The sequence below is a fragment of the Erythrolamprus reginae genome, chromosome 2 (genome assembly GCF_031021105.1).
Source record: "Erythrolamprus reginae isolate rEryReg1 chromosome 2, rEryReg1.hap1, whole genome shotgun sequence".
Lineage (NCBI taxonomy): Eukaryota > Metazoa > Chordata > Lepidosauria > Squamata > Dipsadidae > Erythrolamprus > Erythrolamprus reginae.
Genome location: NC_091951.1, coordinates 142,338,969 through 142,356,172, shown reverse-complemented (window position 1 = coordinate 142,356,172; position 17,204 = coordinate 142,338,969). Strand labels below are relative to the sequence as shown.

At 38.6% G+C, this 17,204-nt stretch overlaps 1 protein-coding gene across 1 annotated transcript; it reads right to left on the bottom strand.

Annotated features, from left to right (window-relative positions):
- Window positions 1-29: 29 nt before the first annotated feature.
- Window positions 30-17,004, bottom strand: LOC139161069 (cytochrome P450 2C4-like). Its single transcript, XM_070739728.1, has 9 exons — window positions 16,714-17,004; window positions 12,877-13,039; window positions 11,556-11,705; window positions 7,662-7,822; window positions 6,297-6,473; window positions 5,405-5,546; window positions 3,545-3,732; window positions 1,667-1,808; window positions 30-1,540 (listed from the first exon to the last, which is right to left on the bottom strand). The coding sequence occupies exons 1-9, from the start codon at window positions 16,885-16,887 to the stop codon at window positions 1,341-1,343; spliced, it is 1,497 nt and encodes a 498-aa protein (XP_070595829.1). The 5' UTR covers window positions 16,888-17,004; the 3' UTR covers window positions 30-1,340.
- Between the last annotated feature and the right edge of the window lie 200 nt (window positions 17,005-17,204).

Sequence of the window (17,204 nt, the reverse complement as noted above, 5' to 3'; positions counted from 1 at the left end):
ATACATCTGGAACCATTGATTTTCTGAAATTATATGTTGTAATTCTTTATTATACACAATAATACATTATTTATCAGAGATTAGATATAGCAAACATTATAGTACAATCATATACAATACTCAGTCTGTCAGTCTTTAAAGCAACCATTAGATATGACAGATAGATGGGGAACTCCTCCAATTTGCAGGTGACACCAAACTGGCAGGAATAGCCAACACTCCAGAAGATAGGCTCAAGATATAGAAGGATCTTGACAGATTTGAACATTGGACACTATCTAACAAAATGAAACTCAATGGTGAAAAAAGTAAGCTTCTACATTTAGGCAAGAAAAACAAAATGCACAGGTATGTGGTATCTTGCTCAACAGTAGTAGCTATGAGAGGGATCTTGGAGTCCTAGTAAACAACCATCTAAATATGAGCAAGTGGTGTGCAGCAGCTGCTAATTAAGCTAACACCATTCTAGGCTGCATAAACAGAGGACTAGAGTCAAGGTCAAGAAGTGTTAATACCACTTTATAAGGCCTTGGTAAGGCCATACTTGGAATACTGCATTCAGTTTTGATGGGCATTGTGTAAAAGGGATTATTAGACTCTAGAAAAAGTGCAAAGAAAAGCAACAAATATGATTAGGGGACTGGAGGCTAAAACATATGAAGAAAGGTTGCAAGAACTGGATATGTCTAATTTAAGGAAAAGAAGGAAACAGTATTGCAATAACAGAGGGGCGGCCACCATTCTCCAAGGGTAGAACCAGAAGCGATGGGTGGGTGGAAACTAATCAAGGAGAGAAGCAATTTAGAACAAAGAAAAATTATCTGACAATTTAAACAATTAATCAGTGGAACAGCTTGCCTCCAGAAGTTGTGAATGCTCCAATACTTGAAGTTTTTAAGAAGATGTTGGATAACCATTTTCTGAAGTGATGTAGGGTTTCCTGCCTAAGCAGTGGTTTGGACTAGAAGACCACCAAGATCCCTTCCAAATCTTATTCTATTATTTTGATATCAACAGAAGATTGCTCAATCTTGCATTTAGCCAAAGTGTATCAGTACAAGATCTTCCTAGTTACCTTCGAAAATAGATTAGTCCACAACATCAATTTCTCCAGTACAGATTATATATTAAAGGTTTGATGCATATAACTTAGGAAAAATAAAACTATTAAGTATTTCAGAAGTATTGTTAATTGTGCCAAAATATATAATCGGATAAGAGGTCAGAGTACTATCTTTGCTATAAAAATTATTATATTTGTATCCCACATCATTGTTAAGATTGCCTTTAAATGTAATAGCCATCCCACATGCTTTATTAACCTAGCTGTTTCCTCCTAATTATTTACCACAGGTTTCCACTGAACGTTTAGTAGCCCGTATAAGGGGGTATTTATTATTTTTGAAGTCTGTATACAGAGACATTATATCTGAATCTTTGGTGTCCCCAACCAGAGAGAAGGTGAAATTCTGGAGCAGAGCACTGAAGAAAAGGAAGAGCTCCATTCTAGCCAGGGCCTCCCCTGGACAGGCCCTCTTCCCTACAAAGCAATGAAGAAAATAGAGGTTATTTAGGAAATACTTGCTGGAATTGTCTCTAATAAAAGACTAATGAGGATCAGGTAAGCATATGAATTTGCAATACAATGTGTTCCAGAGACTTGTACCTGCTGAGAATGGCATGAAAGCATCATTTTTCTTGAACTGGCCATTTTCATCCAAAAAATGATTGGGATTGAACTTCTCTGGAGTCTCCCAATGAACAGGGTCAAAATGCATAGAGGAGAAGATTGGCACAATAGCCATGCCCTAGAGGGAGATGAAGAAACTGCCATTACAGGATACTATTTCATATGGAGAAGAAAGTACCTTTGCTTTCCACTTGCCTAAAATAAAAATATGCAGTGACTAGCCATCTGCCAAACCTTGAAGAATGAGATGGGAAGGAATTAATATTTCTTTCAATACATATTTCTCTAAATTGCTCTTTTATTTTTTTACAGTTTTCTTTATTAAGTTTTACAAAGTAATAAATAAAAGAAAGTGTATACAGTATTCCCTCGATTTCCGCAGGAGATGCATTCCAAGACCGCCCGCAAAAGTCGAATTTCCGCAAAGTAGAGATGCGGAAGTAAATACACCATTTTTGGCTATGGACAGTATCACAAGCCTTCCCTTAACACTTTAAACCCCTAAATTACCATTTCCCATTCCCTTAACAACCATTTACTCACCATTATTACTGGTACTCACCATTGAATAAGACACTTCGTGATCCTGATATTTATAAACATAATTATTTATTAACAATAATTATTTTTTTTGTTATTTATTTGCAAAAATTATTAGTTTGGCGATGACATATGACGTCATCAGGTGGGAAAAACCGTGGTATAGGAAAAAACCCGCAAAATATTTTTTAATTAATATTTTTTGAAAAACCGTGGTATAGGCTATTCGCGAAGTTCGAACCCGCGAAAATCGAGGGAACACTGTACACCATAATATCTTTCTCTTTTTTTTACAGATCTTACCAATTTCTTCATGTTCCTTATATTTCCATTTTTACATTTTCTGTATCAATCAGTTTGTATTCACCTTTGCAAATTATTCATTACATTACATATATTTATCTGTTTTTGTATGCTATTAGACATTGTATCACTTTACTATTTTTCTATTCTCCATCCAATTATTCAATTCAATTCAATTCAATTTATTAGATTTGTATGCCGCCCCTCTCCATAGACTCAATTATATCATTCCAAGTATTGTAGTATTCCAAATCATTAATTCCCTTAAATTCCATGGTCATTTTGTTCATTTCAGCGCATTTATAAATTTTATCAATTATATTATTTTCTGATGGTATCCATTTATTTTCCCAGAGTTGAGCATAAGATATCCTAGCAGCTGTCGTTATATGTGTCATTAGATAGTTAATTGTCTTAGGGTATTTTTTCCCCATATTCCGAGTAACATATTTCTGACAAAAATTCTATTTCTTCTTTTGTGATTTCTTTTAACCATTTATAGATTCATTTCCAAAATCTTTTTGCTTTTGGACAAGACCACCATAGATGGAAGAAGGTGCCATTTTCCTCTTTACATTTCCAACATTTGTGGCTTAAGTTTGGGTATATTTTTGCAAGGGTAAAGGGAGGTAAATAACATCTGTATAGCATTTTGTAAAAGTTTTCCTTGAAAGCCGCTGATTTAGTTATTTTACAATTTAAAGTCCATGTTTTTTTTCCCAATCAGCCAGATGTATATTTTGTCCAATATTTTTCACCCATGCAACCATGGGGTCCTTAACCACCTGTTCCAATTTGTCCATTTCTAATAGATATTGATAATTTTTTGTTATTATTATTTCTCTGGTCCAATCAAAATTGTATCTAATGGTTGTGTTGTTAGATCAATACCAGCACCTTCCTTGTCCTTATTATATCTAGATTTAATTGCTCTTCTATTCAAATTACCTCACATATCCATGATCTAAGTCATTCCCTAGAGAACCTTCATAAATACTTGTATTACCATACCTTGGGAATGGTGTAACCATGGAACTTTATGTCACAAGTTGTTGCCCGTGGAAAGGTCTCAAGGGTCACTTTCTGATATCTCTGAAACTCATGAACAATGGCATTTGTGAAAGGCATCTTCAACCGGTCTTCCATGGTCGGAGTCCGATTTCTTCCCACCACCTCATCAATTTCCTGTTGCACCTTAGCTGTGAGAAAAACAGATTGAGATGAGATTGACAGACTTTGTCATCTGAGCATCTGCAATCATTTGAATAGAAATATGTGTTCCAAAGCACATCCAGGGAAGACGGTTCTAGTCAGGACAATGGCTCCTCCTCAAAGTCATTTCTCAGAAGAGACCGTTTCAACTTTTCTAGTGCAACATAAGATTTAAATTATTTGTATCTGTTCTTTATTAGATATCTTGAGAGGCAGTAAGCATAAAGCATTTCTGCGTAGGCTTTCTGAAGATTAAAGATCACTAAAAAATGGTATAAACCAGCTCTTAAATTAATTTCCTAAACTGTTATTATATGTATACATTAATATTTATGCCAGCAGCAAACAGGCTCCAAAATGTATGAGGCCATTTCTAAAAAGCTAGTGATTCAATCCATAACTACGGTAATTTTGGGAGGTATCATACATTAAGATTAATTACATTCTGTAACAATCTTTATTATTTTCATCTGTCATAATTAAACATTCTTATGGGAATCCATTTCACCATTGTCTGAAGCAGTGTGATTCAAAATCTTGGAGATGATACCTTGAGTTGAAAGTTATGTTCATATATTTCATTTATATTATTGCAAAAATGATCCTCAAGAAAACTATACTACACTAATTTCAGTTATTCATACTAGGATTCCTTAAAGTAAGTACACTGATTGGTTGATCGGTCTATGGCATATATTGGGGAGGGGAGAGAGATTGGTGTTACAGCATTCAGTCACTTGTCCCAAAAATGCTTTATTCAGGAGGTAATTAGACTTTCCTGTTTTTTTCTTTCAAGAGTTGTCTGCTGCCAGCACTACCAGCAGAATTAGGACAAACTGGGAGCAACCCATGGCTATCAGTGAGTAATGTAAGGATTTATATTCCATGCAGACCACTGGTCACTTGCATCTTTTAGAGAGTCACTGAGCACTTGGACGTTTATCTGTATCCTCAGGTTTACCTGAGTAGTGAAAATGGTTCCCTGTAGTCTGCAATTTCTCTGGAAATCCATTCATCTAGAATCCAGAAAAATTACAGACTACAGTATTTGCAGTATTCATTTGCAGTATTCAGGTGACCCTGAGGACAGATAAATATCCAAGTTCCTCAATGACTCTCTAAAAGGATGCAAATGACCAGCTGTCTGCAAAGAATATAAATCCTTCCCTTGCTCACAATCCAGTCAGAGCTGAAGAAGCTTCTTGGATGAGAACTGAAACATCTTCAAAGAAAAAACAAGAATGTCCAGTTGTCCCCTGAAAAAACATCTTTAGGACAACCATGACCTGGATGACTGAGACTCTCCATAGACATTCAATCACTACTTCCTCTTCCTGATCTAATCAATACCTATTCACTAGAATTGTCTTCATTGAATCTTAAGATTCAATGGGAAATCAAATTGTTCCAAAGGTATATTAGCTAGATTGGGAAATCTAAAAAAAACAATCTATAAGAAGGTAATGAGAAAACACTTCCCAAATGTTCCTATAAAAAAATCCAGCTGCAATGAATTTCCTTTACTCAGCTCCATGTTTACTTTCTTTTTTTGTTTAAAAAATATGTTTACTTTAAAAATATCACCATTACTTTATTAGCATTAATAGTGGCAACCCTAGGAATACCAACAGCTTTATGTATTTGTGGGTATGTCTATACCTTGAATGTGTGGCAATTTAGACATTGCTAGAAGGCTGCAAAGCAAAGCCTGACTTGTGGTTATTGTCCCAGCAAGAAAGAGTCCAAATACAACAATCACAAGATCTTCAAAAGTGTAGATATCCTCAGATAGGCTGTGGCCCTAAAAAGAAAATAAAAAGAGAAATAGAAATAGAAGAACATAAAAATCTATTTGGAATTTAAATAAATTCATTATTTATACAGTCTTTTTCAGTTAAAGGAAATGTAATTCAGAGTGATTTTAGAATATATAGAAAAGGTTTTCAATTCTAAGGTATTTCTGGAATCACTATTTCATGAAGGGGAAGAAACAATGTCCCTGTCACATCTACCCATAAAATATTTACCAGAAGAATTGATTATCCAAATTTGACTAACATTGTTGGAGTTGGCCTAAGCAATTCTAAGGTGTATTGCTTGGAAAAGAGAATTAAATCTGTTCCATAGAAATTTACCAGTTTCATCTGACAGATGGATCCAGTGGAAATTGCTTCTATAAGACTATTCTAGAAAATACTACTTAATTATCTTGCAATTGAAAAGCTCTAAAATATCTTCTAAAATTTAAATCAGCATGAGAAGAAAATGCTTATACGTACTCATTTTTTTAAGGAAAAGTTTGTTGTCTTAAACTTAACAGTGTTCATTTCTATTGTTTGGCTTAATTTTCAGAATTGAATGGATAATTTATGCAACAGTTATCCCTGGAATAGTAATATATGCCAACAAATGGCAATGAATGGGTTGTCCAAAAGTAAACAAAAAAGGGGAGAGAATAAATATTCCATACTTCTTCATATAAGATGAACTAGTTCCATCTTAGATGCATAATAGAGATAAACAATTATGCAGATATGGAATCTATACCTACCTTTTCCATTTTAAGAAGGAAGCAATCTATATAGTCACGCAGGTTCTGGGGATCCAATGTCTTTTCGTGCAAATCCACATTCTTACGGATATTATCAAGGATCTGGTCAGCCTCAGCAAAAATGTTTTGGTGTGGCCCAGGAAAGAATTCCACTATTTTTGGAAATGTATTGTATACCTGTTATAGAGTTCACATTCAAAGAATAGCTTTTAATCTGATATTATTACTCTGATAGTGTGTCAAGGGATTCTTGAAAGCAGATTCTATCTGATTTCCTAGCCTCTCTCGTCTCTTCCACAAAGAGATAATGGTGAAAATGGCCAAAGTCATTCTGTCCCAGTGATGGGCCCTCCAAGAAATAGGTCCACACAGACTGATTTTACAAGATTTAAGCATGTAATTCTAATTATTATTTATTAGATTTATATGCCACCCCTCCCCGAGCAATATTTTAGGAGCAGGGAGGTTTGCATTTAGAAATCCAGCAACAAAGCAAGCTGTTAATTAGAGTCCAAAACAGAAACCAAAACTAATATTTTCTTTGATCACATAGTTCTCATTAACTGACTCACTCTGAGTTGGCAGGAAGCCCAGAAATAATAAGCCCAACTCCCCAGTTTGAAATAATAAATTCCCAAGAGAGAAATGCGAGTGAACATCTGGAACATAATAAAAGTTGACTTCCACACTGAACTGTCATATGGTTTAACCTCAAATAGCTTAAGGCCATGGTCATTTGTTCTAGAGAACATTTATTCATGCAGAGACCTCCTTTTGCTTAGCCACTCATGCCTTCTGGCAACTCTGCATACCCTAACATCAAGAAGAGGCTCTTCCTCTTCTCCTGAGTCACTCAAGAGGTGTAGAAGACCCTGGTTGGCTTTCATCCTCTGACACCACATCCTCTCTGACCTCCTCACTATAAAACTCAAGTGCCAGGTACATTGGCCTAGGGTACCAGCCCACACCCATCTCTCAATCCTTGGGATCCGTGATCAGCTGCGTTGGACACAGACAGGCCACAACAAAAGTCCTCCAAGATATAAAGATAGAAATTGGCTTTGTGCATAAAGATAGGGAAACTGTCTAACAATTCCATGAAAAGAAAAGATATATCTTCCCGGGCTCTGACATGGCCCAAAGGAGTTAAGAGAGAAAGAAATGGTTTCCTAGGAAATAAGCCCAACCAGGGGAGATTTTGCTAAACACCCATTTATGCCTGGATGTCTAGATTTGCCTTCTCCTGCTTAGTAGCTCATCAAATCTAACCTTTACATTTCTGACTTGGACATTTGCACACAAAAGTACATCTGCTACTTAAAATGGGAGTTCATGACAAGAAAAGGATCAGGTGAATTAACATACCAGTCCTAAGTAACTGACAGAGTATCTCATCTGAGACTCTACAATCCTCTGGTGCTCTATAAAGGTTTTATCTTTATAATCAAATCGATTGCCAAAGACGACTGCACAGATCACATTAGAAACAGCACTTGAAAAAATTCTTCTTGGGTCAAAAGGCTGACCTGCAAAAATAAAAAAAAATAAAAAATTAAAAAATCCAGAGACATTTATGAGTGGGATCGGTGAATGTGGATCTTCCCTGTGTCAAATCTCATCTCAAACCTGCTGCAAAAAGTGATTTGGATCAGAGAAAAATGAATTATTATTCTTTCCCTTTTCTCTAAGAATGGAATATAAACACAATGTTAAAAACCTGTAAACATTTGACCTTGTTACCATTAGAGTTTCTTCACAAACTTATTAGTTCAGTCAAGAATAGCTTTCTCACCCTTTCCTTTTCCTTTTTCTGCTCATCCTTCTCTTCAAAGATTCTGCCTCCTATTTTAACTAAGCTCTCCCACCTCACCTTATCTACCTCCTTCTAAACTCTCTTTTCCTGTTTTCTTCCTTTATTTCTTTAAATAATATCATTTACTAGTCATTCCATTATTTCTCCCTTCTCATTCCAGAGGATTCTCCATTAGAGTATATTCAAAGATGCCACAATTCACTAAAGAGGGTTGTCAAAATCAAGGCCAAAGGGCCAGATCCAAACTGTGGGGCTACTTAGATTTATCCATGGGGCCATTCTGGAAGCAGTGAAGGACTAACCAGTGGTTCCTCTGCCAGTGAAAATGGAGCTCACGGGGATTGCGTGTTATTGGACACACAAGTAATTTGTTTTGGTGCCTATGTTCTCGGTGTATATAAGGTGAATAATTACATATCTACCTTTGCTGGCTGCTGATTCTGCCGGGCAAATAATATAGCATTATGTTTAAGTGATTTTTTAAGAAAAGGTTTTGCTTCTTTTTTCAACCAAACACCCCATTACTTCCATCCTTCTCTCCTTCTAAAGTATCCCCCAATTTTTTAAAAATCCAATATACTTTTTTCATATTTCTTTTTTATCTCCTTCCAGAAGATATGTGATTATAAGGATGGCTTTCAAAGCTGTTTCAACTTTCTGAATAAATTCTATTTGTGAACTTTCTGAATAAATTCTATTTGTGAACTTTCTGAATAAATTCTATTTAATTCAAATCCATGTTGCCTTACAGATCTCTGTCCTTTATGGAGCCTATTCTTATCCATGTGTTCCTTACCTCCCGGGTTGGGTTCCTAAATCTTTTACTACCACTCTTTGGACATGGTTTATTTTGTGGGTGTGGCTTGATGGTCATGTGACTGGGTGGGAGTGGTTTGCTGGCCATGTGACCGGGTGGGGTGGCTTGATGGTCATATATTAGTTATTTCAGAGAGATGTTACTACTATTTTTGCTATTTTATATCTTGCATGAAAATCTTTGCATACAAAGTATGTGTTATAAATGGCAACACGTCAACCTTTATATGCAGAAAATGCTATAGTTAAAGGACAAGCAAGTCTCATACTGCATTTTTTATTTCAATCATGGATTCCTTAGATGAAAATATTGAGGACTGTTAAAAGAATAGTATATTTTAACAATCCTCAATATTTTCATCTAAGGAATAACAATATAAAACTGTATAAAATTAATAATAGAAAAGGTTAAACTTTGAGAAAACGGCCACTTTGAAAAACTTAAAGTGAAAGTGAAAGTGTCAAATGCGAGCTTCTTCTTATTTTCAAGCAAAAAGACAGTGGAAAGACTTAATTGTCAGTTTTTCAGTTTTTCTCGGCAAGCAGGCAGTTGACTTAGCAGCTTCCCATGGGATGCAGGAAGAGAAAAAGGTATTGCAAAGAAACTTTCAGGACTTGCTCAGAGTTTGACATAGACAACACACGTATACCGGGTGTGGTGGTAGAAACTAAGACTTTGGAAGGATCCTCATCTGAATCCTTAGCCTGGATTGGAGCATGGGTCAGTTGGGGGGGGGCATGGTTTATGGGTGGCACATTCAGTGGTATGGCCACCTCCTCTTCATAATTGGGCCTGTCAGACAGTCGCCTTCATCCATGGTGCTCAGTCCACCGGCCGGAGGTGGTGGAGGCGACAGCAGAGGGGAGAAGCTCCCGACAATATTAGGGGCAATGCCACTGCCGCCACCCTTGGAAAACAGTAGTGCAATTGCTAGTGGCATTGCTTGAATATCTCTGCAAGGACAGGCCTGGAGCCCATTGTATGCAAGCCTGGGGTTTCTCCCACCCCAGGCTCATTAAAGATAGGAAGGAGTGGAAGGAGCTGAATGGCAGTGGCCAAGGCTGGTGACAAAGAGGGAAGCTAGGCAGAGGATGGAAAAGTGGGGGAACATTGCCCACCCACCAATGCAGCTCTCCACAGTAGGAGCAGTAAGACCATGGCAGCAGTTCTTCTAGGAGTGTCCGGCCTGAATGCTTCTCCCCATTTGATTTTCCCAGGCATCACTGTGCATTTGGGGCTTTTGGGCTGCTGGGGGGGGGGAGGAAATGGAGATAGTTCCTGCTGCTGGTCCCTCCCAGCAGCCTGAGAAGCCTGGAACATGTGAAGATGCCTGGGATCACTGCTGCACATTCGAGGCTTCTCAGGCTGCCTTGGCAGGGGCGACAGGCACAGGCGCTATCTCCGTTCCCCAACCTCTCAGCAGTCTGAGAAGCCCCAAACATGCAGAAATGATCTCAGGTATCTTCACACATTTTGGACTGCTGAGGGAGGGTAGAATGGGTGGCAGGAGCAATCTCCACTCTTTTCCCTTCAGCTGCCCAAGAAGTCCTAAACATGCAGCAATGACCCCAGGCATCTTTGCATGTTCCGGACTTTTCCGGCTGCTGAGGGGTGGAGGAATGGAGGCAGGGGTGGATGAACAGGTGGCAGGAGCTATCTCCATTCCCCAACCCCTCAACAGCCCAAGAAGCCTGGAGTGTGCAAAAATGCATGGGATCATTGCTACATGTTCAGGGCTTTTCAGGCTGCTGAATGGAGAAGAATGGAGATAGCTCCTGCCACCCATTCCCATCCCCAGAGACCTGAGAATCCTGGAACATGTGAAGACACCTGGGATCATCGAATGGGAAGAAGCATTCAGGCCCGAGCCTCCTAGAAGAACTGCTGCCACAGTCTTGCTGCTCTTGCTTCCATCCCTTCCCCACCTTTAATGGGATAATCTGCAGCCAGGAGGAGGCAGCTGAGAGGCACATGGAGAGTGGGGAGGGAGGAGGAGAAGAGAGAGAGAATACTGTACTCCATCTCTGCCTCTCAGCAGGGAAGGGAGGGAATCGGAACAATTGGAGAGCCACACTAAGACTTAAGTCAGTTCCTGAGGTGGGGTGTGTGACGGTGATATCACCAGCGGGCTGCCACTACTGGTGCAGGTGCACTAGACCACATCAGGAGGAAAACACCTCTACTTACCTCCCTTAGTCTATCAGGTTTTTAGTTAGTTTCTGAATTTGCTCAATGTGTGTTACTGCATCCAGCCTAACATTTCACTAGTTTTGAGCAAGGTTGTAATTTTATAAAGCCATAATTGCCCCATTAAACAACTTGCTAGTATTTCTGATCTCTCAGTGCTGCAGCCACAGTAAGATTGCAATACTTCTGTGCAAGGTTGTAATTTTATTAAGCCAAAAGTGACATTGGATAAAAAAAGAGGGAGAAATAGCTCTATTACTTTTCCCTTTGCTTCTGAACAATACCTGGAAAATAAAAGGGAGGGGTCATTCACTGCCTATCTACGTTTTTCTTTTTTTGTGTGTGTGCACTTAATGCAGAGGATTTGAGATTCAGTGTAGAATCTAGTTTTTCTGCAACTTCACATAATGCACCAAATCCTTTCCAGATTCTTTTTTTTAACCTTTTGTAGTAGCCATTTCCTCCACCAGACAAATGGCTTCTTCCTGTACCCTCTCAGACATCCTTTTCTTCCCCATCCCAAAATCTCGCAAAGTGGAAAGTGTGAACCGACGCAACTCCTTCCATTTATTCTCATCAGTAGTGGTCAGACCTGAAACCAAAGACACAAGAAACAGATCACAATGTGACATCAGTTCTCAAATTTTATAGGAGAGGAAAAAATTATACATTACCATTTCCCCTACCCCATTTTTAAAGTAAACAAGCTTTCATGCTTCAATAAATAGGCGAACTGCACAATTTTCATCTATTCATTCTTGAGTGTTCTCATGTTAAGACAAGATTGAATGAAGTTGTGGAAATCATGTCACAAGGTAGTACTATAAGTGAGAGAATGGGCAGGGCCAATATCCCATTGGTACAGGTTTCCTCCATGCTCTGCGGGGAATTTTAAATCCCAACTGCCTAGAGACCTGGAACCAATTGGTAACAGGTCAGGTCCACCTTGGAGGGGTGGTGGGTAAGAGAGGCACCATCTGGGATTGGGGGACTTGCAAAACCCCCAAGGAACCGCACCAGCCTCAGTCAGCAGCTGAGGAAGATGGTTCTATCACCATTAGCTGAGATGGTCACAAACAGACTGAGGAAATGAAGAGATTGCTGATTGTGTGGGTGACAAGATCTAAGTGTTTGTGCTGGAGAGAGTGGGCAAGTACTGAGTCAGTGAGTGCTGGGCAATTTAAAGATTAAAAGAAGGAATGCCAAGCTTAAAAGGAAACAAAAGAGACTTTTAAAAGGAGCGAGTGGCTGTTTAGCAATTGAAAATACCATAGAGAGAGTTAAAGGAACAAGCTTAAAGGACTGATTTTGAGGAGATTTGTACAAATGGATTTAATGGGAGTTAAATAGAGTGAAAAAGAAAAGAATATTAATTAGAATAAAACAGCATATAATTTATATTTGGATTTAAAATATGAAGTTTCATATTAAAGAAGAAAAAGAAAGGGGAGAAGATAGAGAAATCTTGGGGAACAACATTGCCATCCAATTTAGAGGTCAAATTATTGTTGTTATTATTTGTTGTTGTTGATATTATTTTGCATGTAAGTGACAGTCTGAGAAAACTTGAGAAGTGACTAGTGGAGAGGAAATGGTGAAAAAATATTTTCTTCCTTTTTTAAGAAGCATGATCAAAGCTACATCTTTACAAGACATTTCAAATGAATCTTTCACAACTATCAATGTTGTTAAAATGGCATTCAGATAATTTGTACAGAAAAGAAAAGAAAAAGAATAACTAATAAGGAAATGAAAGAATCAACCTCTATTCTGAAACATTCGCTTATTAGCAGGCATTTCAGTTCGCCCACCAAATTCTTCTGAATGATCCACCAAAGCATCTTTTATCACCTCATACCCACAGAGAGCAACCATTGGTTTTGTTCCATTCCAGACAGTAAATACAGGTCCATATTTATCAGCAAGCTAAGGGTAGAATTAGATAAAAATTCAGTTAATTAGGTGACAAAGCATTTTTAGTTCAAATTATTTTAAAGTATATTTGAAATACTCCTTAAATTTGACAGAGTATCAATAACTTTTAATACCTAAAAAATATATCAGTATGATTATGTTCCAATACATGGCATATATCTCATAATTGATGAGTGGCTAACCATGTTATATAGGCCTTCATGGATATCTGTGGATTAGAGAACCTTACTTGCAGAGAATAGCTGTAGCTGCTCCAGATAATACCGTGCTTTCATTACGTTTCCAACTTACTAGTACAAAAGTACTAAAATGCAGAAGTTCTATTTTTACCACTAACAAAAAGGTAAAACTAAGCCTGAAAACTATTTTGATGAGAGCTTCTTAAAGTTGCTCAAGTGCTTATTTGTTGTGTCAGGCCTTGGCACTTCTGGTGAAGATGACCAACTGACAACACACACAGGGAGAGATCATTGAGGCTCTTTGAGAAGGGGTTTTCTCTAGACTGACATTTTTTTTAACTTACCAACAAAAGGAACCAGCATTCCTTTAGTTTATATGACCCCCCCCCATTCATTCATTCATTCATTCATTCATTCATTCATTCATTCATTCATTGCATCAAACATGTATTAGATAATAGATATAAATGTAAACATGATTATGAATACATGAAATGACTATTTGGACAGTTACAGTAGGCATGATGGTGCACTTATGCATGCCCCTTGGGAGAGGGCCTCTCTGGAAACAACTACTCCCAAGATTTGTACTGCCCTCACCTTACTGGATTTTTGAAAAGCCTTGAAAACCTGGCTTTGCCAACAGGCCTGGAGGCTATCAGCAACTGACACTCTCCTATTGCGGCTACAGTAAGACTTTAAGACATGAGACAACTGTATTAATGGGATTTTAAATTGTTTTTGTATTATTTTTATTGTTGTCAGCTGCCCAGAGTCTCTCTGGAGTGGGCGGCATACAAATTAATTAATTAAATAATTGATTGAATGAATGAATGAATAAATAGCCACTTTCATCCCTATTTTCAAAAAAGCAGATTGAAGTAACATTGAAAATTAACAGATCAATCTCTTTATGTTGCATCACCTGCAAAGTCATTGAACCAATCCACTACCCTCCACTTAGAAATTAACAACCTACTCCCTAACAAGCAATTTCGTTTCAGAAAAAAAATTATCCTGTAACCTGCAGCTCCTACACTGCAAAAACATATGAACTACACAAGTCGATCAGGGTAAAACAATAGATGCAATAGACTTTTGTAAAGCCTTTGGTTCAATGGTACATGACAAACCACTTTGGAAACTAATATCTTATGGCATCTCTGGTCCTCCTTCATGATTGGATAACTGCATTTCTGTTGAACAGACAACAAGGGCAACAAGTGTCCTATCAAATCCTGCTCCTGTCAACAATAGTATTCCTCAAGGCAGCATTCTAGGACCAGCACCACTGTTCCCTCTAACATGCGTGGGTACGTGGGCGCACATGCAAAAATGAACCACTGCGCAGCATTTTTAAATGCTGTGTGCCAAAGCCAGCACTGTTTCTCCCTGCCCGACAGCTGATCTCTTGGGCAGGGAGAAACCCCCGTGGGCTCTGTCTGAGCCCTGTCCGGCTTCTCTGGCTCTGGGCACAATGCCCCGTCTACCCCTGCCGATTTTGTTCCTGGCGCCGAGCGGGTTTTGAGGTGGTCTCCAAGGGCAAAAATAACAGGAAGCAAAAAAACAGGAAATAGGAGGCAGCGGTTGGATGGCCTCGCCACCTGCATGCAGAAGCGGCACCCTGGGGGAAAAGCGGCAGTCATGCCATTGCTCAGCTGACAGTGCTGCTTACACCGGAACTCTGTCCTCGCCCTCCCTCCGCCTTCTTTGGGTATCCATGGTGGAGCACTCAGCCTCTCCCTCCCCCCAAGGTGCATGGCGGGGCACAGAACTTGATTGCTTTCGAACTGCAATCAACACAGAAGGTACACAATAGGTACTCAGAAATGAGAGTAGACCTGGAGGGAGAGAATGGGAGAGAGGGAAAAGAGAGGGAGAAAGAAAAAAAGGGAAAGAGAAAGGAGGGAAAGAGAAGTGGAGAAGACTCTTATCAGTCACTGGGAGCCATGTGGCAGGAGGCAGTCCTGAAGATAATCTAGCCCTAAACCAGGGCTGATAATCAACACCTTGAATTGCACCTGGAGACCTTTTGGAAGCCAGTGCAGTTCGCGGAGTGTTGGTATGGTATGGGTGTATTTGGTACACCCACAACAACTTGTATGGCTGCATTCTGGATTAATTATCATCTCAGAATGCTTTTCAAGTATAGCCCCATGTAGAGCATGTTACAATAATCGAGCCATGAGGTGACAAGGGCTTGAGTGGCCATGAGCAGAACCTCCTGATCCAGATAGGATTACAACTGGTGCACTAGGCAAACCTGTGCAGAAGTCCATCTAGCCACAGCCAGGAGATGTTGTTCTAGTCTCAGCTGGAGACACCCAAGTTGCGAACGCATTCTGAGGAGATTAACATTTCCTCCCCCAGAACCAAGGATGGACAGATGACATAGCCATTCAGTCTTGTTGGAATTGAGTTTGAGCCTGTTAATTCCCATCCAGACCCACACTGCCTCCAGGCACTGACATATCATATCCACTGCTTCACTGAACTGGCACGGGATAGAGATGTAAAGCTGGGTATCATCAGTATGCAACTGAGAGAATCCAGAAATATTTCACAAGAAGAGTCCTCACTCCTCTGCTCACAACAGAATACCTTATTCCACCAGACTTGAAATTTTGGGCTTAGATAGATTAGAGCTACATTGTCTTTGATCTGATCTAAATGTAGTTTATAAAAATCATCTATCAGCTTCAACCGCAGCAATACACAAACACACAATAGATTCAAACTTAATGTAAACCGCTCCAAACATAACAGCAGAAAATATGACTTCAGCAACAGAGTGATCAATGCCTAGAATGCACTACCTGATTCAGGGTTTTTTTCCCCAAACCCCCAAAACATTAACCTTAAACTGTCTACAGTCGGTCTCAACTCATTCCTAAGAGGTCTGTAAGGGGTGTGCATAAGAGCACCATTGTGCCTACTATCTCTGTCTTACTGTCCTTTTGTCCTATTTACCTGTACCTACTTTACTTATCTTGATATTTATATCAATACGTGCTATCTTGTACATGTTTTAAGAAATAAATAAATAAAATCTGGGGAAAGCATGAATATATTTAATTTTCCCAAAATATAGAATAGCATTTTTCAGAGCTGGATTTTTGCAGCCCAGATGAAGTTTATTAGGACAGAGGTTGTATCTGCATTTCAACAACCTGGAATCAAACAGGGAAGCTAGAGGAAGATGTTTCAGTTAATTTGATGCTAATTCAAATTATACAAATTTGGGGGCTCATGGATTTATTTTTCTAAAGTTTTTTTTGTTGTTACTATATATTGTAATGAACTTTGAAACCTCCAATGCGGATGTATCAGAGTGTTACAATGTGACTTTATACTATAATTCCCATTGAAGATACACATGAGCCTCAAATAAAATGGGTTGTTTATAGAGTAAATCAAACTAATATGATTAAAGAAGGTGTAGGCATCTTTCAAGTAATGATCAGCACAATAGTTAACTAGCCTTACCTTTTGATAATAATTACGCAAAGGTAGTACATCCCGCTGAAAGAGGTTCCCCAGAATAGGCCATGGAGTAGGTCCGGGGGGCAGCTGCCCTTTTTTCTTATACATTTGGAAAGATGAGAAAAGAGTGAAGAGTATACAGAGAAGAAGCAGAACTTCTGTCCATGTCAGCTCCATCCTCTTCTTAGTTATTTTCCTCTTCAAATCTTCCAGAAACTGTTTAGATGAGACAAGATTGACAGAAGAATGCTAACTGGAGCTCAAATCTCAGTTAAATAGTTATTTCTTTTAATCAATATGTTATTCTTCTCCTATCAATGCAGGGTAATTATTTGCTAACATCTCTACCTTTGGACTGTGGGTTCAAAAAGTTCTTGTTTGGTGCAACAATATTGAGTACATATTGGTTGGGTTGGAAACATGGACATTTGCCTTTTATATAACTATCCAAGCTAAAAATCTTTTCAGAAGAACCGTATGAAAGGTCATGAAGG